Source organism: Dermacentor silvarum, chromosome 10 (genome assembly GCF_013339745.2).
Source record: "Dermacentor silvarum isolate Dsil-2018 chromosome 10, BIME_Dsil_1.4, whole genome shotgun sequence".
Classification (NCBI taxonomy): Eukaryota; Metazoa; Arthropoda; class Arachnida; order Ixodida; family Ixodidae; genus Dermacentor; species Dermacentor silvarum.
The window spans coordinates 59793854-59819302 of NC_051163.1; the positions used below are offsets into that span (position 1 = coordinate 59793854).

The following is a 25449-nucleotide window of genomic DNA, read 5'->3' on the forward strand; positions in this document are numbered from 1 at the left end:
ATGACAAACCAAACTTCAGCGTACTAGAAGTTACAGCTTGAGTGATATTGTGAACAAACATCAGGGAGAATTTGGAAGCAATATTTCTTTTGCAACTTGTTTCAGCAGCAATTAGCGTATTTGATGCGGTCCTGTACAAGGGGTTGAGGCCCAGAGACCGCATTTTCTTAAGTTTTGACAGGTTGGCCGGATGGTCTCGTTTTGCTCTCGCAACGATGCCCCGATGTTCTTGTTTCGTTCTCGCCCCATTGTCATCTTGAGTGCCCGCATAACGGCTCTGGATTTTCGCTCAAGGTCTCTTGATGTCGCCGACAACGGGAGCTAAAAGCATTTCATGCTTAAAACTCTGACTCTGCTATTCCATGGAAAAAAGTTAGTGACTAGGACAGAAAATCAACACCAAGCTTACATTTTTCGAATTTAATTATTTCTTTCCTTCTCTATTTAGTAGTTTATTTATTGTTTTCTTGACAATCTTACAAAATTGCCTATCAGTTTACAATTTAGCTTAGAATGTTTAATGTTACTTTACTAATCATACAAGTTATCCTGCGAAACATCAACGCCGGTTTGTCGGTGTAACGTACGTCATGAATTCCATAGTATCTCCTCGTACCTGTGTAGTGTCTGTGTTTGTAACTGCTGAAATAATAGTAAATTATAAAAGCCCTGCGTATCTCTCAAATCTTTAGTATTTTTTACTGCGTGGCACCACTGAAGCAAGCCTGCAGATAGCCTGGAGCAACTTCCTTGATGGCTAAGGCACCTGTGCACTTATCAGCAAATTTTTCATTTATGTGCCTGCTATCGTTGAAGTGAGCCAGCCCGCAGTGGCCTCCTACTAACTTCCTTTGTGCTACCCACCTTTACAGAGGGCTTTTAAAGTTTTTTTAGTGACCTAAGTGCACCTGCAAAATATTATCTCACCTGAAATTGCCTCATCACTACTCGAAAGTGTCGATGTTTGGTCTGGTGGCCTTTATCAGAATTTGTCATCAATGCAGAGCGCATTTGCACTATAAATGGGTGAGCATATAGCAATTGTTTGTGTTGTGTCTATGACCACTGAGCTAGTCTCAATTAACTTCGTTAACGCATAATGTAGTTGGAACATCTTTAGCATTATTTGTGCTAGTGTAACTACTAAACACGGTCTGCACAAAGGTTCTAGTAACTACCTTAGTGGCTAGCATGTCTGAACTTTTCAGCACATTTTGTGTTGATGTGCCTGTGACAACTGAAGTTAGCCCGCACAAAGCCTCAAAACTTCCGTAGTGACCTCACCGCGAGTTCAGTTTTCTTGCTAGCCAAACTGCATTTGTAAACTTTTTAATTGCTTCACTCATGGTTCGTCATGACCTCTAATGGTTGAGCTTGTATGATCAAATTATTGAGTCCTATTTGTTTGCATTGATGTGCTTTACTGAACACTGCTGAGTGCATTTGAAAGTTGCTCTTGTCATCTTCCTGCAGCCGTTTTATTGAAATAAGTGTTGTACTTTTAATGATTCTGTCAAATGATTCAGCAGACTGCACAACTTCAGGACACATTCAGGGCACATTAACAGGACACATTCTGAGGAAGATCCCTATCATGTCAATTTATTATCAGTATGGACGTCCTGTGGATGTCCTAAATCCACAGCAAATGTCCCACAAACTTCCTTTGGATGATTTCTAACACAGGATGTCCCAGAAGCATCTTACATCCTGACAAAAATGTCCTTAGGACGTACTCGGGATGATGTAATAAGAAATATCCGTATTTGAAGATCTCTTGGACGTCCAAATATCCCATAAGGACGTTCGTGGGACGTTTCTAGGAAAGTCTATTCGCGTTCATGGAACGATCCCATCGACAGGATTTTTACGTATGTCCTGTTTCGGACATCTGTCGACATCTGTAGGACGTTGGTGGTCCAATGGGTATAGCAAAATTCACTACAGCAGACCCACCATAGTTACAGCTTCACTGTCTTCGATCTTCACAGTAGTGGGAAGGCTCTGAATATTTTGTATACATCTCCTTAACCTTTTTTTCCTTCAAAATCTACCTCCTACCGTTAACTATGACTGTAACAGATCCGGTCGCATTAATCTCTTCCCTGCTTTTTTTTCACCAATACTCTAAAAGTATCTTGCTTATCTCGACTGATGGCCGGTTGATGCTTCCATCCACTTTAAATTCAAGTGCTTCTGGAAGGTGTACGTTACCTACGGTTCTCCCAGGGTGAATCCCTTTGCATTATATTAGGATGTGCTGAGTGGTCTCCAGATTTTTCCTGCAGCACACACATGCCTCATCGAGTTGCGAATATTTGTTCCGGTATGTTTTTGTGTTTAGGCAGCCGGCTCCACCATGAAATAGCAAGGCACGGCCCTTTGTGTTATCGTGCAAATTTTCCCTTCTATTTTCTTTTCATTCTTGTAAATCTCCATGGTCCTTTTTGTTTCCATCTTTGCATCCAATTCACTGTCTCTGTTTATCTCTCTTTGTTTCTGATGACTACTGGTTGTCTATTTATAGTTTCAGTTACCCTGTACTTTGTTGTCAACTTTCTTGACCTCTTACACCATTGCGTGTCCACGCTTTTCAGGTACAGATGCATGTGCACTAATGCATCTGCTACTGCTCACGCCCGACATTTTAGTGAATACCACTGTTCAGCAGGCACATAAATAAAGGTGAATTGAAAGGCACAGACTAATATTTGGATTTTTCTGGTTTTTGCAGATGCTTTTCTTAGGTCAACAATATTGTTCAGCTATCAGTTGAAGGGTTAAAAGCGGCGGCCATATTGACCGTGCTAGTGTATGTTTTGGCTAGCGTTAAAGAATAGTGGCAACTTAAGTCAGCACACCTGGATGGATCCCCTAAGTAGGAATAAAAAAAAAACAACTTATTCCTGCAAAGTTGCCCTGTAAGATATATTTCCCCTCGCTTAACCTATAAATCCTCTGTCGCGAAAGCTTTTAGAGTGCGCTGCGTGTGTGTCTGGCGTGTTCTTCTGTCCCTGTTCCTTTTAGCGATAAAACTACTACTCTATTACGCAATACCAACAATACCACATTGCTGTTCTAGAGGTCAACGCTTTGCATCAACGTTCTGCTCATCCATGCCAAAAAGTTCATATATTCAACAAGGAAGATTGTAGGTCATCAAGAAGGGACGGAGGGAGGGAAAACTGCGCTCTGTATTAGACGGCAAATGGTGGCAGATGATGTTCTAGTTGAGATTAGGAGAGAGAAAGGGTGCTAGGCAAACCACGTATTGCGTAGGACGGACAGTCGATGCTCTATTATAGTTACAAGATGGGTGACGAGGGCAGAGAAGCGCAGCCATGGATAATAAAGCACTAGGTGGTCTGAATAAATTAGGACATTTGCAAGCACAAAACGGAGTCAGCTGGCGCAAAACAGGAATATAATTGGAAATCGCTGCGAGAGGCCTTCGCCCTGCAGTGGTTGTAAATTGGCTCTTGATGATGATGATTCAGCAAGAAAAAATGTTATATATGCTTGGGGATAAAGTTCTGACTCCCAATGCCTCAATTTTAGCCTGCCAACTCGCACTATACAATGGCCACACGTTGCATGAGGATTTCAAGCCGAAAGCTGACGTTTCAAGTTTGTATTCCACTTCTGTTAATGTTATATCTTTTTTTTTCGCAACAAGGTAATGTCGTCACGCTGTGCGCGAACATTATTGGGAAACAGCGCAGTGCTCGGTGCGAAAGCCGCGGTCGTCTTTGTTTCCCATGTACTCTGTCACGGCGTGAGCTGCTTCGCGCGCGGCCACGGAAAGTCGTTTGCTTGATCGAGGGCTTGTATTGTATGAAAATTTTCCATTTCAATACGATCCCAGTTCTAGTGCGGTACACCATCCCCTTCTTTTCCCCTGACATCCTGGTGGCACTGAACGTCTCACATTTCTGAGCCCTGCTAACCACTCGACCACCCACCCTTGCATCAGGGGAGCCGGACGAAGGTTTCGCCATTCAATAACCTGGTCCCCTCTTTCTCTGTTTCGCATGCTGTTCCATGATTAGGCGTGTTTCCTATGAAGAAGGGGCCGAGAGGGGCTCGATTTTTTTGTTAGAGACAACCGCATGAAGCCAACAGACAATTAAATCCAGGAAAGCATAATGGAAACAACCATGGGTTTTATTTGAAATGTACGTAAGGGAAGATGAAAGCGGATGAAGAAAAGGTAAAGAAATTCTTAGAATTGTCTACTAATGCGTAAGCATGCATTGTTTGGCTCGGCTGTCACTTCGCCCTCGCGTACTTTTGCTTACTTTCTTTTCCTTGCTTATGCGTGCATACCAATGGACTTTCTGGTGGCAAAGAATAGTAGACAATTGTCAGATTTTATCGCCGCATCCGGCCCCTTCAAACCGATTGTGCCGATTGAGCCGGGACGCCGGGCACGAGCGCGCCTCGACGGAGCAGAGCGGGCGAAAGGCAACACCGGCTGCCGCAGAAGCGCATGAGGTGTTGCGTCGGGAACATCGCCGCGACGCCATGTCACCCTCGCTGTCTTTCTTGCAAGCCTGTGTTATGCGCGCGTTCCTTGTCTGCACAACGTCTCGCCTGCGTTCTAACTGTGCCTCGGTAAGGCCCAATGAAAACACGCCAAGCGTCTCAACTCAGACGATTGCCTGCAAGGAGTTCATTACTCGAAGGAGGCTCAGCTGCGTTCAATTGGACATTGCACCAGCCCAAAATCTCAAGCTGGCCTAACCCCAAATTTCAAGTAGGCCCAGTGCGAAATTGAGCCCACCCTCAAATTTCAGTTGGGCCCGCCCCTATGCCCAAACTTCACGTTGATCTGCCCCTAAATTTAAGTTGTCCCGCAAGCAAACTTCAAGTTGGCCCACCCCTAAATTTAAGTTGGGCCACCTCATATTTTAAGTTTGCCAACTCCCAAATTCTAAATTGGCCCACACCCAAATTTTCGGTTGCTCCCACCCCGAATTTTAGCCTGCCCACCCTCCACCGCCAAATTTCAAGTTGGCCCACCCCTAAACTTCAGTTGGCACACCCCCAAATTTTATATGGCCCACACCTACTTTAGGATCCCTCATGAAATTTCTATGGAGCTATTTGTATCTCCCTGTGTGTTCTCATTTTACTTCTTTATATTGATTAAATGTCTTACCTTGTAAGTTATGCATTTTTCTGCAGATACAAGGCATTAAATTTTTCACAAGACAGGGATGTGGTACTCGCCAAAGAATCCTTAAGCCTTAAGAATACCAGGACACCAAAGCACTTATGAGTTGTGAATGCTAAAGCATTAATGTCCAACTGAACGGCGCTGAGCGGTCCTTCGAGCAAAAAACTCCTCGCCGGCAAGCGAGCGTGTTGAGACGCTTGCCACGTATTGATTGATCTTACCGAGGCACAGTTACAACGCAGGCAAGAACTTGCTCGTACATGGAACGCACTAATAACACATACTTTCGAGAGCGAGGATAGCATGGCACTGCGGCGATGCCCTCTCCACTGATGCAACAAATGGCGCACTACTGCTGCAGCAGGTGTTTCCTTTCGCCCAGTCTGCTCCTTCGAGGCGCACTCGTGCCGTGACGTCGCAGCCAATCAGAATTTAGGTGCCGTTTCGCTGCTACAGACGCCGAATTTTTCGCTCAATGAACCATTCGATGCTTTCGCATCTAAAACAACTTGCCACCGGTGAGAGCCGGACCCACAAATTCCACTGCCATGGCAATGATGTGACGCTGGTTAACACTCACATGGTCGCATCTTGTACACACACCTATACCCAAGAACGTGGACGGCAGAATATCCGTCGCCGTAGATCAATTGTTAAGCGCATCGCACGCGCAATGCAGAAGACGTGAGTTTGTCACCCATCGGCAGCAACGTGCTTATTAGTGTTTTTTTATCCACTTTACTTTCTGATTACCTTATAATTCCTACATTTCAAGAAAAACCATGGTTAAGTACCCTTATGACTTCACAGACTGAATTGTTATGGCTTCAAGCTGATGTGTTTTCTGTACCACTCTTAGGGAAGTAGTATCGCTCTTACGGAATTCAGTCTTTGTTCCCGTAGGGATTATAGGCGAAGGAAGGCCGGGAGAAGGGGAGGGTTGGTTGAAGACCTACGAAGACGGGTTGAATTGCATCTCGCACTTTAATGCCACAAAGCTGAATATAGAATTCTTCACATGCTGAGTCTGATACTTCAAAGTACTGTTTTAAGTGCCGCAAACTTAAGGCAGGACACATAGCATTTTTGATACGCTATGCGTATACACTATATCTATATGGTACGTTCATAAAATGAAATAATAAGTAATTACTAGAGTATAATTATTTACCTCAAATAAGATTCCATTGTTCTTTTTTTGTTAGTTTCTTTTTTTTTCATGAAGCGTACTCCTAAGGGCTACAAATAAAGGCACACAAGTTTTAGTTTTGCTTAGTGTGGCATGACGTTTGAACTTTGGGAGGTTAATTCCCTTCAATTTATTTACCAGTTCTTTCTCTTCTCTTTGTCTTGGTTCCTCAGACACTGTCAAACATACGGAATGATAATGCAGGACATGCACTTATTTTACTAACATTGGTTGTGTACTGACTAGTCCGAGAAGTGTTGTGAAATTTTTGAGATTCGCACTTACGGCCTTCGTTAAATTTTGCAGGTGCAATAACGCTGGCGCATGCATATATGGCGAATAAGTATATATGGGATGATCATTTCTAAGTATTCCGGAATTTTTTATACCGCCTGTTGCAGATAACACAATTCTACTCCTTGAGCTTAATTATACAGAAAGGAGAACATTACTTACACGAGAAATCGAAATACATATTCAACTAATAAATAAAATGCACTACTTAACTTCATAACTAATTACTTTATGGCACACTTTTCAATTTACGATTTGTAGCCGGGGAGATTGCGAGGTGTATCCACTTGGAATGGATTTCCAGAAGGATACCAGTTTGGAGATATGCGCCATCAAACTCGTTGTAAAAATTCACTGATTATTACACTTACTTTTTTAGCAAGACGCTATTTTATTCATTGGAGCACACAAGTAACTGGAGAACCGATGTATTTCGTCCCACACTTGGGAAATAATATCTCGAACCTGGTGTCATCCTAGAGATTGATTTGAAGTGGACACGTCTTGGCAAGCGCACCGGCTACAATTCGTAAATTGCAATATGGGCCCTAAAGTGATTAATTAAGAAGTTAATTAAGGAATTCTTGTTCATTCAGTAGAATATGTGTTTCACGTTCTCGCGCTGGTGATGTCTGCCTTTTCGAATAATCCAGCTCAAGGACAGTAATTATGCTATTTACAACCGCCGATTTTTTAAACTTCCACAGAACTTAAAAATGGTCACCCTCGAGTGGCCAGTAGCGCGGCAATTTTGGGTGTGTTCGCGGGCTTCTCTCACACTCGGAAATATACTTTTATGTAGTGCATATTGAGCAACAGAAAACAGTATCGGGACTTTTTCATGCTGCTCTACAATTTTCTCATTGGCACATTTCATGTTATTATAATATTTGAGAAGTTGATTAAGACTAATTATGTAATTAGGCGGAATGCAAAAAATAATCTGAGTATCGCCAAGCGACGGCAAACAATATTACCTTGGTTCTGTCTGGCTACGTGGCATTTGCAGCTTCTTAAATCTTGGTGCATGATGGTCGGGACACCCTGTATATTCCTACGTCCGTGTGTTACGTGCACTCATTCGTGCACACGCACAGTTTAACATCCTTTCATCTGGACACGTTGGAAACACATAAAATGCAGTAATGTGTGTATGCTGCGACATCAGGTAGGAAATTCGTATTGTAAAATCACCGCGGGAAAATTTTTAATTGGCGTTATTAAAGTGATACTGCGGGACACTTTTCATAGTGGAGACACGAGCAGCCATTCAGATCTTTTGAGGTTTCATTTCTTCAGATATACAACAGCTGGTGCTTGATTACTAATCTTGAGCCAGATAATCGATTTGAGAACTGCTCTGCGGCCATGTTACGTAAGCATCCTTTTGCTTCTACGTTATTCCTTTCTTGTCATCCTTCCTCAGCGACTGGTCGATACTGCCGAAAACGAATAAGTGGCGCCATGGTAGCAAGTGACGAAAGCAAAAAAGAAGGAGAAAATTAAAATAATGGTTTGCACCACATTCAAGTATCAATAATTACGTGGGTGAAAAGCGGCGCTGGGCCGGTCACTGTCGTCTGCTTTTATCACGCACAGAGTGTAATATCAGGAAGAGAGATTGAAAGAGAAACATGCTTTAATCGATGCCAGAGATGTTTAACAGGCCTATGCCTCGCATGCTATGCTCTGAATGACCATGGTGAGATACGAAATCCCGCATTAGCACATGGTGCGCACGCAACATATACAAAGACACACAGTAACAAGTACCGACAGTGCCTGAGAGAGGCTACGAGTGTCTTCGTTGCGGGCAAAGCACTAGCACCAGCGCTGCTCTGAGGTCTCTGTATATATGGAACAACTCTAAGTAGCTACCGTGCGAATTTAAGGCAGATTTAAAGTATACCCCCTGAGGCCGCACAGCGCGTACAGACATAAAACATTCATCGTACACGTTGAACGCACTGCCGCGAGGCCAACGCGTCAATTGCATGCAGTTTTGTGAGAAGTGTGTTAAACCGTACGTACACGTATGTTTAACATTGGGTAACACATACGCATACACGACTTGTTTCCTGTCTTTTTTTTGTCTGGTGGTGGCAAGACAATGACAACAGGAATTCAGATTCGGGCAAATTTAACCCTCTGAGTAGTGAATGTGGGTCCGCTTCATTTAAATGTTTTAATTAGTGCTACACATGACCACTGGTTTGAAGGCACTACTACTGATGACGTGGTGTTCAACGTTCCGCGTTCCTTCATAAATGGCGAAAGAATATTTTTTTCTCCTTTCTTGTAACGCCTGCAGCCAATATCTGCGCCAACCTGTGCATGTGCTTCACACCAATGATTGAATACTTTCTACAAAAAATGCAACTTGTCTGGCTGCACAATAAGCCGACATTTTATTACTGTTAAAATAATAAACCTCATTAGATTATGCACGAAGCATCTTCCTATTACCTTAACCCTCCTTGAATTGAGCCTGCATTGCCTCAGAATAATATCACGAAACTTCGACACAATTATCGACAGTCCAACATAACTAGGGCTCCGTGTTTTCGGATAAATCCGAAAAAAATCCGATAAACACTCGCCGGTAAAATCTTTGAAAATTCGGATTTATCCGATAAACTCCGATTTTAACGGCCAATATGACCATGTTCCGTTCTATATCGAAAGGGCATGCTTTAAGCAGTCATTGATACATCGGCCGGTTTAGCCGATATAAACTTTACCTCACGTCAACAGTATCCCGTAGACCACACCCATCGCACATTCAACAAAGGGCTTGTCGCACACGGAGCGAGAGACGTATGACCGCTCATAGACTGTCCCAGACCTTCATGGATACTACGCTTCTCTGGCTGAAAAGTGGAGACAGACAGTTGGGAGGAATCTTTTCGATGCACTCCAGTACACCAGTGAATCGTTTTCGTATAGTGTTCTAATTGTGAATCTAAATGTGAAGCATGAGTTACCCCGCGCGTTCGAAACCTATGCGCCGATTTTTAAGTTAGTGTTTCTTGAAACTGACGACATTAGCCAACTCATGAGTGATTTTGCAAACTATCGGAGCTAATTAATTAGTAACATTGTTGAACCCCTGTCGCTTTGGCGACTTCACACTGTCTAGTGGCCAGTGCTTTCCCGCTGCGCGCTGAGTCTTCTAGCGCGAACGCTGAAAGGGCATTTTCAAAGCTGAGAATCATCAATCGAAAGGAGCGTGCTTCCATCAGTGACAGCAACCTCGTAAAGTATGATTGCGTCTATTCCAACAAGCTTCAAGGTTGTAATACGCCACAAACGTAGGTGTTTTGTATTCAAGTATTTGTGCTTGTGTGTATATGTGTTTGTGCGTTAAAACCTTCCAGGCAACAAAAATACGCTTCGTGTGTTACGATGTTTTCGTGTTCAGATATCATTTCATATAAGATTTTGGAGTATTGAGAATAATGCAATATTTAACTCCGAATTTCCGAGAATTCGGGATTTACGAGCAATAAACTCCGATAAACTCCGAATTTCCGCCAGAAAATAAACTCCGAAAAACACCCTCCGAATTTCAAGAAAAATAAACTCCCAAAACACGGAGCCCTAAACATAACTAATGACTCAAAGGGTTAGTGCTGTGCCTGTGTCACTGGTCCACCAGAGTTCGCCAGAGTTTGTGCCAGAGTTTGTGTGCTTGACTCATCGCGTTTCGTCCCTCTCAAATGGCAGAGATCGAGAAGCTAATGGTGGACTCGAACGACACGTTTCCGCGTTCGAGTGACCTGTTGGACGCCGGCGAGGCCCTCACCCTCATCCAGAAGACGTACCGTCTCAACATCACCGACATGGCCAAGGGAGTCATCAAGGGCCACAAGGCGAAGGCGCCGTTGACAGGTACGCGTGTCATAAACTTTTCTGTTGGTTCCGCTGACCAGATACTGGGTTCCAGTTGTGGTGGATGAGATTATTTTCTCTCGTTTTGTTTTCAGTACAGGGCAAATATTTTTCAGTTAACAAATGTTCTCGTTGAGTTGCACAATTTCAAAATACAGACGTGTCTGAACTAACGGAGTTCCATTATGCAGGTTATCTGTCGCAATTTTTGTGTGCATAAAATTTTGCATATTTTTGACAGCACATTTTAGAATTCTTTTTGTTCTCATCGGAAAGAGGACATTACATAGCAAATGCAAAGACGCTATCGAGGACTAAGCCTGTTCGGCTATGCTACATGGAATAATTGTACGCAAGATAAAAAAAATTTAACAGAATTTGGGAGAGGAAATTGAACCAGAGTACGCGACAGTAAACATTTTATTGCTTTAACAGAGCGATTAGCTTCAAACGCCGCAGTATCTCTTTTATTATTTTCTCCGTGACCAGATTGTACTTCTTCAGCGAATTTATCAAGATCGCGCTTTCTTACATTAACTTTTGAAAGGGGAAGGGCAGATTGTCAGGGCAGTGCGAAAGACCAAGTAAGACGAGTGCGTAATATGAATGCAGTTGACGCAATAAACCTGCTCCAACAGTGTACGCATAGGTTCTCTTTGCCAAAGCGTTGCCTCCGCCTTTTTACCCCCGATGTCCAGCGCGAGACTGTCTGTACTTCGGCCAGCTGCTGTACAACCAGTATGACTTCGAGCCCGCCATCAAGTGGTTCGAAGAGGCACTCACGAGGCTGAGCATCGAGAAGCAGCCGTCCATCACGGCAGAGACGGTGCACAGTTACCTCGACAGCAGTCTCCTGCAGGTAGGCCCCACTCAATACGAAACTCTGACTGTGCTCGCATTCTCAAGGAACTTAAGGTCGTTATCTCGTGAAGGAATTTGTGGCAAAAATTATTAATGATAAATTTAGGGATAAACATGCACACAAACAAAATATTGGAAAGCGATTCAACCTCCTGTTGAAGTCGCTAAAAGACGATATCTTCGGTAGCGAACTGGAGTTTCGAATGGGATGTATGAACCATATCAATTTATTTTGAGAGGTCCGCAGCTTCCCAAACAACAGCGTCTCCATCTTCGACAAGACCCACAGCGTCTCAACAATAGCGTTACAAAACACTGCGAGAACGTTCCCCGTACCACCAGTACGTCCACCACCAGTACGACTGGTACCACTGCTACCAGATTTATATTCGGGATCGCCGAACATTTTTAGACCGCACTATCTCCGGGATCTGCTTATGAAAGAAGCTTGAACAATACCCGACACAGAAAACGACGGGTAACTCGACAAGCAAAATTTGCCTTTAAAAAGAAAGTCGTTTTGCGTCACACTGTTCCGCTGGCGGACTTATAGCGTTCATTATTTTCTTGCGAAAGAAATTGCTGCCAGTAAGGCACTTAATATTGTTCCACATAATTTTCACTAATTCAGTTGAATATATTTTGCAGATATGTTCCACTCTCGGTACAAACGGATTAAAACGAGCTTAGCATGTTCCACTTAGTGAAAATTATGTGGAGTGGTTTTAAAAGTCATATGCAGTAAGTAACAGTGGCAAGCAGTTCGACCATGAGCCGATGTTCAAGAACATTCATCACGCACAAATTCCACTTAGTGAGTGGAACATCCTTGGAAATATGTTCTACTTAGCTCAACCTATGTAGTAAGAGAAGATTAAATGTATAAGAAAGTTTGGAATGGGTAACCATTTGGGTAAGATTGAGCGCATTTTGAGCCACCGACACTTGTTTCTGATAGGGTTGAAGACGCTTTTGTTAACCTTGGAGTATTGATATAATAACCATGCAGCTGAGTAGTGGCATTGTTTCCTATTTATCTTGTTCCGACGGGTTCGTTACTGCGAAACTGATTCTTATCACGCGTTAGCGAGTGCTATGAGCCTTATGCCTGGATTTATTTGTTGACCTTTGCTTGTTCGCTCCTGTGACCGCATTGCGCGCATGCATTCGTTTAGGACTGGGAAACATCTACAACATTTATTTAACGCCGTAGGCATCTTGAAAAAACACCTGATTATTATCTTAGACCATGCGTGACACGCGTGCTTGATAAAAAAAGCTTCCTTGGCATGTTTTCCTGCTATCCGTAACCGCTTGTCTAGCTGATGACAGTTGCAGCTAAGCGTCCGAGGAATGCGTTTGAACTCTCTCTACCTTGTTAATTGCTCTGGCAAATATGTTTGACAGCTCTGTCATAAGGCTAGCATGTCTGCTAGCATTAACTTCGTTCATTTAGATCGCGCTTGAAGCATCTAACCGTTCATAAGCTCTGCAACTCTGAAATAGATCCCTAGTTGGAAAACATATCAGCACGCCTTATTTTCTAAGTTCTTCATTTCGTGGGTGTAATATAAATAGAAAGAAACCTTTCATGAAAATCCGAAGCAATAAAGCTGTTTGTGCACGGTCAGTTACCACTTTAATTGATTGTTTGTGGCCTAAATATTTTCAGCTCTTCGTCCATTAGGGCATTTTAGATGTTTCGTAAGAAAACTTAAGGAACGTCAACTACCCGCCTTAAGAAAAAACGCAAAAAGACATACAAAAGAACCCCGAAGCAGTTTAAAAGGACGCAAGCCGGGCGGGGTGCTTTGCGTACGCTAAGGTCCCTTTGCGTACCCAAACCTCGTTTGCGTACGCAAAATCTAACACTGTAAACAACTAGCCATATTTTTCTCGGCCACGACTTGCATTTTTTTATCGCTTTTGCTTCTTAGCCTGAGTGAACTAACCAACAGTGCGACGATCTTTCGTCAGGTCAGCTATAGGATGTTACAAGAAACAAAAGGCTGCGTGCGGTCATGCACGAATTCGAAAGCTAGTTGACGTGCCTCAATCCCTGCAACGGGTTCCTTGTATGCAACTCGGTGTACAGTATACGTCGTCGTCACTTAAAGCAACAGCACATGCGATGTCGACTAAATTTTATTTTGGTTTTTGGGGGGTCTCTGCCACTAACGCGGTCTGTATGCAGTATGATTATTTCTATACGAAATTCGTCAAGAATCACACGAAAAATGAGTGCCATATAGGTACGAAATAATTTGAAAGCCGCACGGAAACGCTTCGGGGTTAATTTCTTGTTCTCTGATTCATAAAACAGCGCGCAGCGATATTATTTAAACCCTGCCATGAGTCTGATATGTTCAGCCTTGTCTAGCTGCAGGAGCAGCAGCGGCTGCAGGAGGACGAGCAGCGGATGCAGGAAGACCAGCGCTACAGCACGGGTAAGTGGCACTATTACGTCATCGTGTTATTGTTGAAAAGGTGCCTTGCAACACTTTTCACTGATGCAGATCCGTTTTTCAAGCGAATCTTCTATTGCCTCTCAAGCGTCGGCGGTGGGGGTGGTGTCACGCTAAAACCCTATCGGAAACCTGTCGAATACTCGCGTCTCGTTCACTTGGCAGATACCAAAATTGGCATGGAAGGGTGCGAATGTATGACTAACATGACTGATATGTCATGACATCAATAACATCACATGCTCGTAAGTTACGTGACGATTAACGATAAAAAAGTGACAGCAGATCCACGAGGTGAATGATGATGAGTGGGCGAAGCTCCGGAGGGAATCATCGGATCTCCCGCTTAAGGGGACGCTAGCACAAACGCGTTAGAAACGTGCAGTACTCTCTAGTAAGGGGGAGCGGCCACAGCGTCTTACGCAGCCATTTACACATGCCGGAACGTGCACCGCGTTTGCCGACGCCATCACATGACTGCTGAGAGAGTATACCCCCCGTATTCATAAACGCCCCTCGACTTGAACTTGACTTGCCACCGCTTTGGGCAGCGCGTTCGAAACGCGTTGAAGGTAAGGTGGAGAGGCCACAGCGTCTTACACCAGCTTCTTACACGGGCTGAAACGCGCTAGCACAAACGCGTTAGAAACGCGCTAGAAACGCGGCGTTTCGTTAATGTTGGGTATTTATAGCCATCGTGGTGCGTTTGTCCATGTCCGCTTCGTGGCGTAGTGGGCTAACGCCGCGCGCTCGGAAGCGAGGGGTCCCTGGTTCGATTCCGCGCTAACGGACACAACTTCGGAATTTTTTTCTCATTTTTCTCAGACTGGTTTCGCAATAATAACGTCACATGCTCGTCAGTTACGTGACGATTAACGATAATAAAATCGCGTGTGGTGCATACCCGCATTGGATACGTAAGGAAAGGAAGGAAGGAAAGGGGGTTGGCGCGCACTCCGCCGGGCTTCCCTCGCCTCAGATCAGTTTCGGCGACCCAATCGGAAAGCCTCGCGTGGTGCGTTCCGCAGAGGAGCAGGCTGCGTTTGTGCAATGGCACCGCGAACTCGCTGGGGAAAGGGCTCGTCGTCGACGTGCCGATTCTAGCCTGAGGGCTTCCGAAGCCCAGGCGAAACGTCAGTGAAGAGCCGCGAACCCCGAGTGGCGGGAGCGCGATGTTGAGGCCAAACGTCAGCGAAGAGCCGCTAACCCTGGGTTTAGACAAACGAAGCGCAACGCATGCGACAGCATCATCTTGCCACAAGCTTCGCTTAGCCCCATTTTCTCGACCGGAGAAGGGCTGGTGATTTTTGTCTTCGCTTTCCGGTTTAGTCGTCAGAACGGTGTTCCATCAGGAACTGACTCGAATGAAATTTCACCACGCAGTCTTATATTTACTGAACTCTTCGCCCGTAGAACCTTCTTTTTTATATTAATCTACATTTTATATATACACATATATTGCGATTAAGAAGAAGTGCTGGTTAGCCAGGCGCATCTCCAGCATATTATACACAACGAAGAAGTGCCGTTTAGTCAGGCGCATAACCAACACTTTATTACGCACGGGGCCGGTTCTGACTGCTCACAGGGTTCTCACTGCCGCACCGAGCTCGACGTCTCGCTCCTTGCGTATCCTGTCAGTAAAGACCTTGACAATTGGTGTAGGCTGCGGGGTACGACTCCATCAATGCTTGAACTTCGAAGCCGAACCTTTGAACCATCGCGGCCCATGCCGGATGACAGGTGGCACCATGGCAGCCGCTTGTTGGGCTGGATCGTCAGGCATGGCTGCATGCCAGGACAATTATCGTTTTTGCCGCAGTGCTGGCATGCAGCAATGCGGCGAAAACTTGAAGACATGGCTCCTGCATCCCTTTTTTTCCAGACCCAGTGAGCCGAACAACTTGCCTACATCACCATTTGTGCAGGCAATAGTCCGCGATGAACTCGCTAATCTGAGAGTTCATTCTGCATGTGCCGTTGCCGCTTCACCACTGTCTCATGCTCCTTGTCCATCGGCTGGTCAGCGGTATCCTGCCCGATACCGAAATCCAGCCGAGTAGCGAACCGAAGGCGATCGGCCAATCTATTTTGCCTGCCAGCGTATCGGTCACGTTGCTCGTCATTGTAACAACTGTACTGTCTCCTCCCCTCTGCGACAGCCATTCACCAGTTATTATCGCCCCGAACAGAGCCAGCGTTGATACCTGCCTTCATTTCAGCCGCAACAGCCAAACAATGACGCTCGTGCCCCTTGTAACAATCCCTCGTCGTCATTCATTTCGACGTCACCAGTCCTGTGCGCCACCAGCTCGTCAACCATCGTCCTATCGCTGCAGCCTCGCCGCGTACCGGCCGTCCCCGATGCTACCCCGACTCCCGTCTCCGGAAAACTAGCGACGCAGCTCCCGGAGGTGGCGCTGCATTGAGGACTCGACCACAAAACCCATCGCATTTGCACCAGAGACGCCAATCCGATACGCTGCTGGCTGTACCATGTTTCACATGCTGAACAACAAGTGATCCAACGAGAAGTCAATAAGATGTTGACTAAATGCGTTATCGAGCCATCTTGCAGTCCGTGGGCGTGCCTTGCTGTCCTTGTCAAGAAAAAGGACGGCAGTTGGCGCTTTTGTGTCGATTACAGACACCTCAACAAAATCACGCGCAAGGATGTCTACCCCTTGCCGCGCATTAATGGCACTTCGGACGTCTTGCATGGAGCCAATACTTTTTATCGATAGACCTTCAATCAGGCTATTGGCAAATCTCTGTAGATGATATGCACCATGAGAAAACTGCCTTCGTACCACCTGACGGCCTCTACTAATTCAAGGTTATGCCGTTCAGCCTCTGTAATGCACCAGCTATCTTCGAATGAATGATGGACTCCTTACTTCGCGGCTATAAATGGTCCACATGCCTGTGTTATCTAGACGATGTGATAGATGTCTCACCAACTTTCGCGAGTCCACTCACGCGTCTGTCAGCTATTCTTGCTGTTTTCCGACGTGCCTGCCTGCAGTTGAAGTCATCCAAGTGTCACTTCGGACGTCGTAAAATTACCCTTCTTAGCCACCTCGACACTGCCGCTGGCTTTCAACCCGACCCTGACAAGATTTGCGCTGTTCAGTAGTTTGCTGTTCCGTCTTGCACCGCAGATGTAAAAAGCTTTGTTCAAAAATTTTGCCGAAACGCCCGCCCGCTCACCGACTTATTTCGGAAGGACGTTACTTTCACATGGGGCCTTGCTCAAAACAAAGCCTTCTCCGCCCTCATAGCCTTGCTAACCGCTCCCCCATTGCTGGCTCAATGTGATCCATGTGCCGCCACTGAAATTCACGCGGATGCCAGTGGCCATGGAACTGGGGCTGTACTCCTTCAATGGCAGCGTAACGCAGAGCGCGTGATTGCATACGCCAGCCACCTCCTGTCACCCGCCGAGAGGAATTTTTCAATTACTGAGCGGGACTGCCTGGGGTTAGTTTGGCCACCAGCCAAAGTCTGCCTCCACTTGTACGGCCGCACATTTAACGTGGTTACCGATCATCACGACTTGTACTGGCTCTCACTACTGAAAGACACCACAGGACGATTGGGCAGATGGGCGCTACGGCTCCAAGAAAATTCATTTGCTGTTCTATACAAGTCAGGCCGCTCTCACAAGGACTGCCGACTGCCTGCCCCGTCATCCTGTCGACCGCCCTGAAGATGATGCACATGACACCGACTCTTGCGTACTGGCCATTTCTGATCTGCGCGACATCCGAACTGAAGAGCGGCGTGATCACTGCTTACGTGTTATCGATCGTCTCAATTCTGGACATTCGGAAGCCCACGCTGCGCATGTTCGTGCTCCGCGACGACGTTCTCTACAGTCGCAGCTTACGCCCTGAAGGACCGGAATTTTTACTCGTTCTACCACGTCATCTCCGGACCTCAGTTCTTGAGCAGTTGCATGACGCCCCTACTGCAGGATACTCTCAGCGTTTCGCGCACCTATGATCGCCTGTGCCGCTCTGTGCACCACTACGTTGCAACCTGTGCACTTTGTCAGTGCCGCAAAAAAAAAAGAAAAAAAAAACCTGCTGAGCAGCCCGCTGGACGCCTTCAGCCCATCGATGTGCCCTCAGACCCATTCTTTCGCGTCGGTCTCGATATTCTCGGCCCTTTTCCGACGTCCAAATCTGGCAATAAGTGGGTCGTTGTCGCGACTGATTACGCGACCCGGTAGGCGATCACGCGAGCTTTGCGCACAAGCTCTGCAACTGAGGTGGCGGATTTCCTTTTACATGACGCCATCCTCCATCACGGCGCACCGCAGCAGCTCCTCACTGATCGCGGTGGCACCTTCTTGTCCCGCGTTGTTGAAGACCTACTTCGCTCCTGTTCTGCCGAGCACAAGCTTTCCGCCGCCTGCCACCCGCAGACAAACGGAATCACGGAGCGGCTCAATCGCACGTTGACAGAAATTATACATGTATGTACGTTTCCGACAACCACAGTGATCGGGACAGCACGTTACCCTTCGTGACCTTCGCCTATAATTGGTCCCGTACGTAACGAGACCGCTGGTTTTTCACCATTTTACCTTCTGTTTGGCTGCCACTCTACTTTGCCCTTTGACACACTGCTTCCTTCCTCCAGGAACACTACCACTGAATATGATCAAGACGTCTTCGCCCGGGCTCACACGGCACGCCAGATTGCCGGCTCCCGGCTCACTGAGTCTCAGACCGCACAGAAAATCCGGTACGACAGCCGACATCGGGACATTCGATATCCTCCTGGCTCCGTTGTCCTCCTATGGACACCATGTCGCCGCGTCGGCTTGCCTGAAAAGTTGCTGCCGTGCTACACAGGGCCCTACACGATATTGCGTCAGCTTGGCGATGTGAACTACGAGATCGCTCCGCTGGACTCGCGTGTCCCCACTGACGTTGTGCATGTGTCCCGTCTGAAACCTTACTTTGCCGCCAGTTCACCTCCCTTATAGTTAGCGCCGAGACGACTTCTTTGCAGGCGGGGGTAATGTTACGTCGCAACCTAGAGTAGCGCCAATCCGAAGAAGACGATTTGACGTGTGGAGGTAGAATCAGTCTCGCCAGCCATCTTGCTTATGTATCATTGCCTGTCTTGTATATATTGTAAATACACCTGTATATGGGACTTCCGCAACGTAACAATATATATATTGCTGTTGAAGAGAGAGAGGGGGATAGAGTAGCTGACATATCTTTCTGCATGAATCCGATATTAACAAAACGGAACAAAAAAAGAAATAAGCAGAACAGGACAGATTCCCTGTTTAACACAAACGTCTGTCCTTCAAGAATCTACTAGTGCAGAGTTTGTGAATAAGGGAACTGGCGTACTCATTCACGGAAGCGGAAGAAAATTACCTAATATTATTAACAGTGCCAGCTGACGCCAAGTATATACAACGGGAACTCCTCAGTTTTTAATATTTCTGCCGGCGCTCTTCCTAAGATGTTCTTATCTTCTCCTAAGTCCTCCCTCACCCCCAACCTCCGTTGCGTTCCGCACTTGCATTACAGAGAGGCAAAACATATCCATGCTCATGGTAGTTGCTATCTTCGAAAATGCGCTTCCACGCGCTTGCACGTGCCTGCAGATGCGTGACCCGGCTTAAAACAATTGAACCCTGCATACGTAACTCTATTAACGACCTTTTTCTACACGTTAGGTGCTTCCTCCATCACCTTTTCTTTTTTTGCACAAAATAAAGGTAAAACTCAATTACATTGCGCTCAGTGAAAACTTTGACTGCCACAACTCCACTTGAGCGCTATGTAATGCGAAGCATTGTTGTTTAGCAGTATAGAAGGCCACTCACGAAACCCTGGTGAGTTTTTGAAGCGAAACATACAACCACAGGTTGGGAAGCTGAAATATTTAAATGTGATTTCATTGTTAGAGATGACAATTATATACAATTTTACAACTGGAAATTGTTAGCGTACGTACAAACTTAAGATATGTACAGTGTTCAGCGATTCAAGCGCAAAACCCGGACTTCGTGGCTGCCGGCGCTTTTTGAGCCACCTCTAAACGCTGGGCAATTCCTGTGGGGCCAAATACAGTCACATTGCATCTCAAAAGCCCTCAATTTTATCGCATACCATAATTCATCAGCTCGCTATACGCAGAGTCCATCGACTGCTCGAAAAGCACCCGCAGACATTCGCTCCGAGTGTCGCGTTTGATTGACTGAACGATGTACATCACTTGACATACTCAATATCCGTGAGTTCACTTATTGTGGTTTCGACCATGTCTTCAATGGTGGCATCACTGGTGTTTTCACTGGTGGATGCACCGGCTCGGGCGAAGCAAGTGCAATGCGCATCACTGCAGACGTCAATGCGCATTTGTGGAAAAACTGTACTTTTCAAGCAGCAGGTCGTCACCGCCAAGAATGACTGGAGGTGCAAACGCAGGAAGGAAACGCTATGAAATCAACGATAAATGTTATTTTTTATTTAGTCCAGTTTAACAAGAAATAAAACAGACACAATAGAATGACAACAAAAAGTTCGGTGCCGCCCTACTTCAAAGAGGACGTTCGTATTACATCCATCCTATTCATAATGTCATTCATTCACAAATCCACTCATTCATACATTCGCAGCAGTGAACACCGCGCATCAAGCGTAGAAATATTTGTTGTTGATGTACTAAGATGAAAATATAAAGGCCCTCACATCTCGATGTTATGTAAAAGAAGGGGCAGGGAGGAAGAGCGATAGAAGTTATCACATAATAAGGTTAGACTAATAACACTGTACCGGGCGTTCATAATTAAGCTTCACATAATTTTTTTAAATCGCCCGTGGCAGGTAGCATAATTCTTATCGTTGAGCTGGGTTATTCGAAGAAACGACACTAGTAAACCGCGAAATTGACACACGTATTCAGTTAATTAACAAAAATTGACTAATGAACTTCTCAGTTAATTAGTATACGACACATTGCAATTTACAAATGGTAGCCGGTAAGTTTGGAAGACGCATCCCCTTGAAATGAACTACAAGGATGACAGAAGTTTCGACATACTTTTTCCCAAAGTGTGGGACGAAATACATGGGCGTTCCGGTTACTTATGTGCTTCAAAATATAAAACAGCATTTTGGTAAAAAAAGTAAGTGGAACAACAGAGCATTTTTACGGCCAGTTTGATGGCTCTTACGTCTTAATTGGTGTCATTCTGGAAATTCATTCCAAGTGTATACGCCTGACAAGCTCACCGGCTACAATTCGTAACTAGCAATATGTGTCGTAAAGTAATTAACTAAGAAGTTAATCAGTGAATTTTCCTTAATTAGTTTAATATGCGTTTCGGTTTCTCGTGCTACTAGTGTCCGCCTCATCGAATAACCCAGCTCAATGATAAGAAATATGCTACCTGCCACAGGTGATTTCTAAGGATTCCGCAAAACTTAAAAATTAACGCCCCGTAGCTCGTATGTAGTAGTCTATAAAGAGAACATGTGGTTTAGAACACTATAAATAGAGACGTCAGCGGTATTATAAATCGAGAAACAATCAGGCTAGCCTTCAAAACCTTAACTTGCGCGCTGGTATACCATAAAATGTTGTAACAAACGGCCCCTGACTAACTGATCATACCAAACTATGAAAAACACTTGTGATTTCCAACAAATTGGCTACGATAGAGTGCAGAGCAATGTAAGAAACAGCGATCTACTGAGTGGTCATGTGTAGGAAAAAAAATGTCACAGTTTCGCCCTAAGGGCGAAGCAATGAATGCGATAGCAACACAGCAATGTCATACGAAGTAAGGAGAGCGGCTTTGGTAGCAACAACACGCAGAACTGTTGTCGACGCCATCGGCGTTTTGCCCGCGTTAGCTCAAAATGCGTGCGGCGTTGGTGACTGTTGCTGGAGCCTCTGATATAAATAGGCACTTGGTGCCGCAGCTAAACGTCGCCTCCCTTCCCTCCCCCTCCCCCACGGCCTCTCGCGCGTCCGAAGAAGGCGCGTTTGCTCTACATATATGGTGATTGTAAAGGAGAAAAGAGACGCCTACTTCTGCAGCCCTTAAGCGAGCACGGCGCAGAACGCGCGTTTGTTCTCCGCCGTGCGTTCACTCCCCGTGAAAGACGCGCCCCTCGCGCCCTTTCACTCGCACATACAGCGTTCGGCGCGCGGCGACGATTTCATCTCCAAATGACGTCATACGGAACCTCACGGCGACGGCGACGCCGACGGCAGAAATCTGCTTTTGAGTGTCCATATAATTGCTATCGCAATAAAAGAACACCCGGTAAATAACGAAAAGGAAAGGCGAGCATAAGTTACGCGGTCCCAATAAATTGTTCGGTTGTGTTTTGAACTTACGCTGTTTGTGTTGCTTCTTTTGTCGCGCGCATGCACTGGTGCAATGAAGAAACTGAAACTGAAGCCAACCCGAAGGTGCCCAGCCTTACAAGGCCCTTCGCCGAAGGATACCTGGAGACCTTCAATGACCTCTGCCGCGGAGAAAAAATCCGGGTGAGTCGCTTAGAAACTTTCTTGTTGCGTGCACATTTTTTTTTCGTGGTTTCCTTGGTATTCACGTTTTCTGCGTCTTTTTGTCATTATGATCAGCGCCGTGTCATTGCCACATTCAGTTCACTCCGGCCGGAGTGTGATCATCAGTTCGCGAAGTGTAACCAAGTTAAACAACTCGCGCCAGCCAATAATAAATGCTGAGAAGGATATCTACGGAATAAAGCGCGCTTTCGCAAGTGACAGTGCGTTATTGCCACGCAAATGACAAGAGCTAGAAACACGTGCCCTGGTTGCTTAGTGGCTGTGGCGTTGGGCTGCTAAGCACGTGGCCGCGGGATCGAATCCCGGCCACGGCGGCCGCATTTCGATGGGTGCGAAATGCGAAAACACCCGTGTACATAGATTTAGGTGCATGTTAAGGAACCCCAGGTCATCCACATTATTCCGGAGACCCCCACTACGGCGTGCCTCATAATCAAATCGTGGTTCTGGCACGTAAAACTCCACAATTTGATTTTAGGAGGTAGAAACGTGGGGAAAAAATCTAGGGATGGCAGTTGCTCAGGAGATTTCAGTAAATTATTTAACCAAAGTTTGGTAGGACTTGTTTAAAGGTATAGTAAAAGTTTGTCTTATAAGCTGCTCCGTTTGTCTGTAACGTTTTTAGCGGCAATTGCAATGGTATAGAGTTCGAGGCAAATTTTATGCTTTCAAAGCCGCGATTTCGCCAACAGTCTCTTACAATTACTCAATTGCAGCGTTTAAATGCTGTAATATATGAAAATACAAAGTCGGTTCTTCGTGATGCCGTCTGTTTCAACGGCTGGTGGTTCTTACTGTATAACTAATGAAGGGGGATCGATCAGAAGCGCTCCGCAAAGTGTGTACCAAGAGTGCGAGGACCTTGCGCCGGCCTCGATTGAACAATGCAGGTAACCATATACCGCAACTATATATAAGTACAGACCCTCGTGCGCGTGCCCTATTGAGAGCACCTCTCGAGCAACTCTGAGCGCTCCTGCTTAACCACGAAACGTCGGTGTTGCTAACAAGGAAAACAAAACTTTTCACTGTAACTATCTGTGTTCGCTCTATTTTCCTTTGTAAGCTTCACTAGGAAAAATTACTAGCTCAAAAAAATATAAGCAAATAATGCGACTAACTTTTACTGATGCTCAGCGGCAGCTGAACAAAAGGAAGCCTTAGCCGCGTAGCCAACGTTCCAATAAATTGCTGTCCTGACGAATAGAAGTGGCCTTGTCCAGCCAAGGATCCTTCAATACGTTCGTTCTTCAAGTCTCCATTGCTCCTGTGAGCCTTTTATCTTGTTTCAACTTTTATTAATATTTTTTAGCGAATACGCCATGAAGCTGAGTAAATAAGTTTACCAGTAAGGATCGTATCTGAGTGGCCAGATCACGAAAGCCACACAAAGATTTCTTGCCAATTTACTGCAGCCGCCTATGGTCAAGCTTACTTTAGTTAAAAGGGCTGTAAATCTAACGCGATCACTCTCTTCTCAACAACGAATAGTTGAGAAAAGAGTGATCGCGTTAGACTCTCTTTATTGTAGAGAGAGAGACGATTAATAATATTTATTAGTCCCAATGTAATTGAAGGCCCCAGATCTGGGCCTCCTCATAGGCTCATGCCTCCTGGCCCAGCCCGTTCTTGACGTGGCGCACCAGCAGCGGCCGCCATATATTCTGTTAATTGAAGTTTTTAAAAAACTTCACCGTCGATTACGATGCTCCCTAATGTGAAATTTGAGCTCAGTTCTATACGTGTTTTCATTTCGCGATATATTGGCTGACGCGGACAATCTGTCTCGTGCGGCACGTTGCAAACGGAGCTAAGTGTGGTGCGACTGCCTCGCTAATCAGATCTCTAGAGGCAGCACGTGGGTGACGCGTGGGCGCGATTCACAGCAGCCTCCGAAGAAAGACCGCCGCTCATGCAGCGCTTTGTTTCCATGTATGGTATCGTCGGACGCGCTCGCCGCGTGCCATAGGTGAACAGACGACTGCGCGCTACTCTGGCGCCATCTCGTAGCCATCGTCGCGGCAAAGCCCGTCTTGCGCGGCGCTACGCTGTTCTTTTCACGCTTTCGCTGGTCGCCTACACCTTTCGAGTTTACAGGTCGTGCCCGTGATTCCCGTGTTCCGCCACCTCGGTCGACTCTGTCGTCCGGCGGCGGACCTTGACACCAAGAGAGCGCTCTGCCTCTTCTGCTGGAGCTTGCCACTCCCCAACCCGATCATGCTGCAATAAACGCGCAGATCACAGTGAATGCGAGTCACTGCCGAATGCAAGAATTCTAATCTCTCTCTGGGGCTTGCAACCCGGTTGCCACGCACTGTCCTTTCCATTTCCCTGCTGTCGATCCTGTTCTAATTCGCTTCCAGTCGTAGGCTTAGTTTCCTAATATATTTTTTGCTCTCCTATTGGCTTGTATCACTAAATTTTGCGGGGTTACGGGCGATGATAACCCCTTTTATTTTATGCTTACATTGGCTCTTTTTGCCTATTATACCTTATGGCGGTGCGGGCTCACCCCCACATTTCTTTTTTCCTTCCTTTTCTTTCTGGGGGACAAAACTAAACTCTCCTCCTTCCCTTTCCACCGCAATTTTTCGCTGCAGCGTACTCTTCCACTTTCCTGCTCTAGCTCTCGCCGCTATCGCCGTCTTTCATCCCCAGCTGCGCTCCGCGTTCACTTTCATCCTTCGCTGTGTTTGTTCGCTCGGTTACGAGGGACAACGCTGACGCTCGCTGCAAAAACGGGCGCCTAAGAGCTGTGCTCTAAAAAGCGCGACAGACGAAGAGCATAAGCACCACACAGGACCACTGCTGTCCTGTGTTTTGTGTAGCAGATGTATATTATAGGATTATACTTCGCAGCCCTCATCATGCATTATAAATGTCGTTACTAAAATTTTGTTGCCTTTCTGTTTACTTTTTGTAGCCTTCACTTGACTCTCTTGACATGCAAACGATTATCATGTGTAACTGTTAGAAAGGTGTGTAGTCGTATG

The 25449-nt window shown here is 45.8% G+C and overlaps 1 protein-coding gene across 6 annotated transcripts in view; it reads left to right on the forward strand.

Annotated features, from left to right (window-relative positions):
- Positions 1–25449, forward strand: part of LOC119465735 (prolyl 4-hydroxylase subunit alpha-2) — a 253637-nt gene that overhangs the window by 144134 nt on the left and 84054 nt on the right. For 5 of the 6 annotated variants that reach the window (XM_049657516.1, XM_049657514.1, XM_049657517.1 and 2 more), the window contains exons 3-6: positions 10389–10553; positions 11252–11412; positions 13795–13861; positions 22311–22414. The exons of the other annotated variant lie outside the window; for it this stretch is intronic. In XM_049657516.1, the coding sequence (XP_049513473.1) occupies positions 10389–10553; positions 11252–11412; positions 13795–13861; positions 22311–22414 (497 nt within the window). The remainder of the gene's footprint in view (positions 1–10388; positions 10554–11251; positions 11413–13794; positions 13862–22310; positions 22415–25449) is intronic. 6 annotated transcript variants of the gene reach the window in all.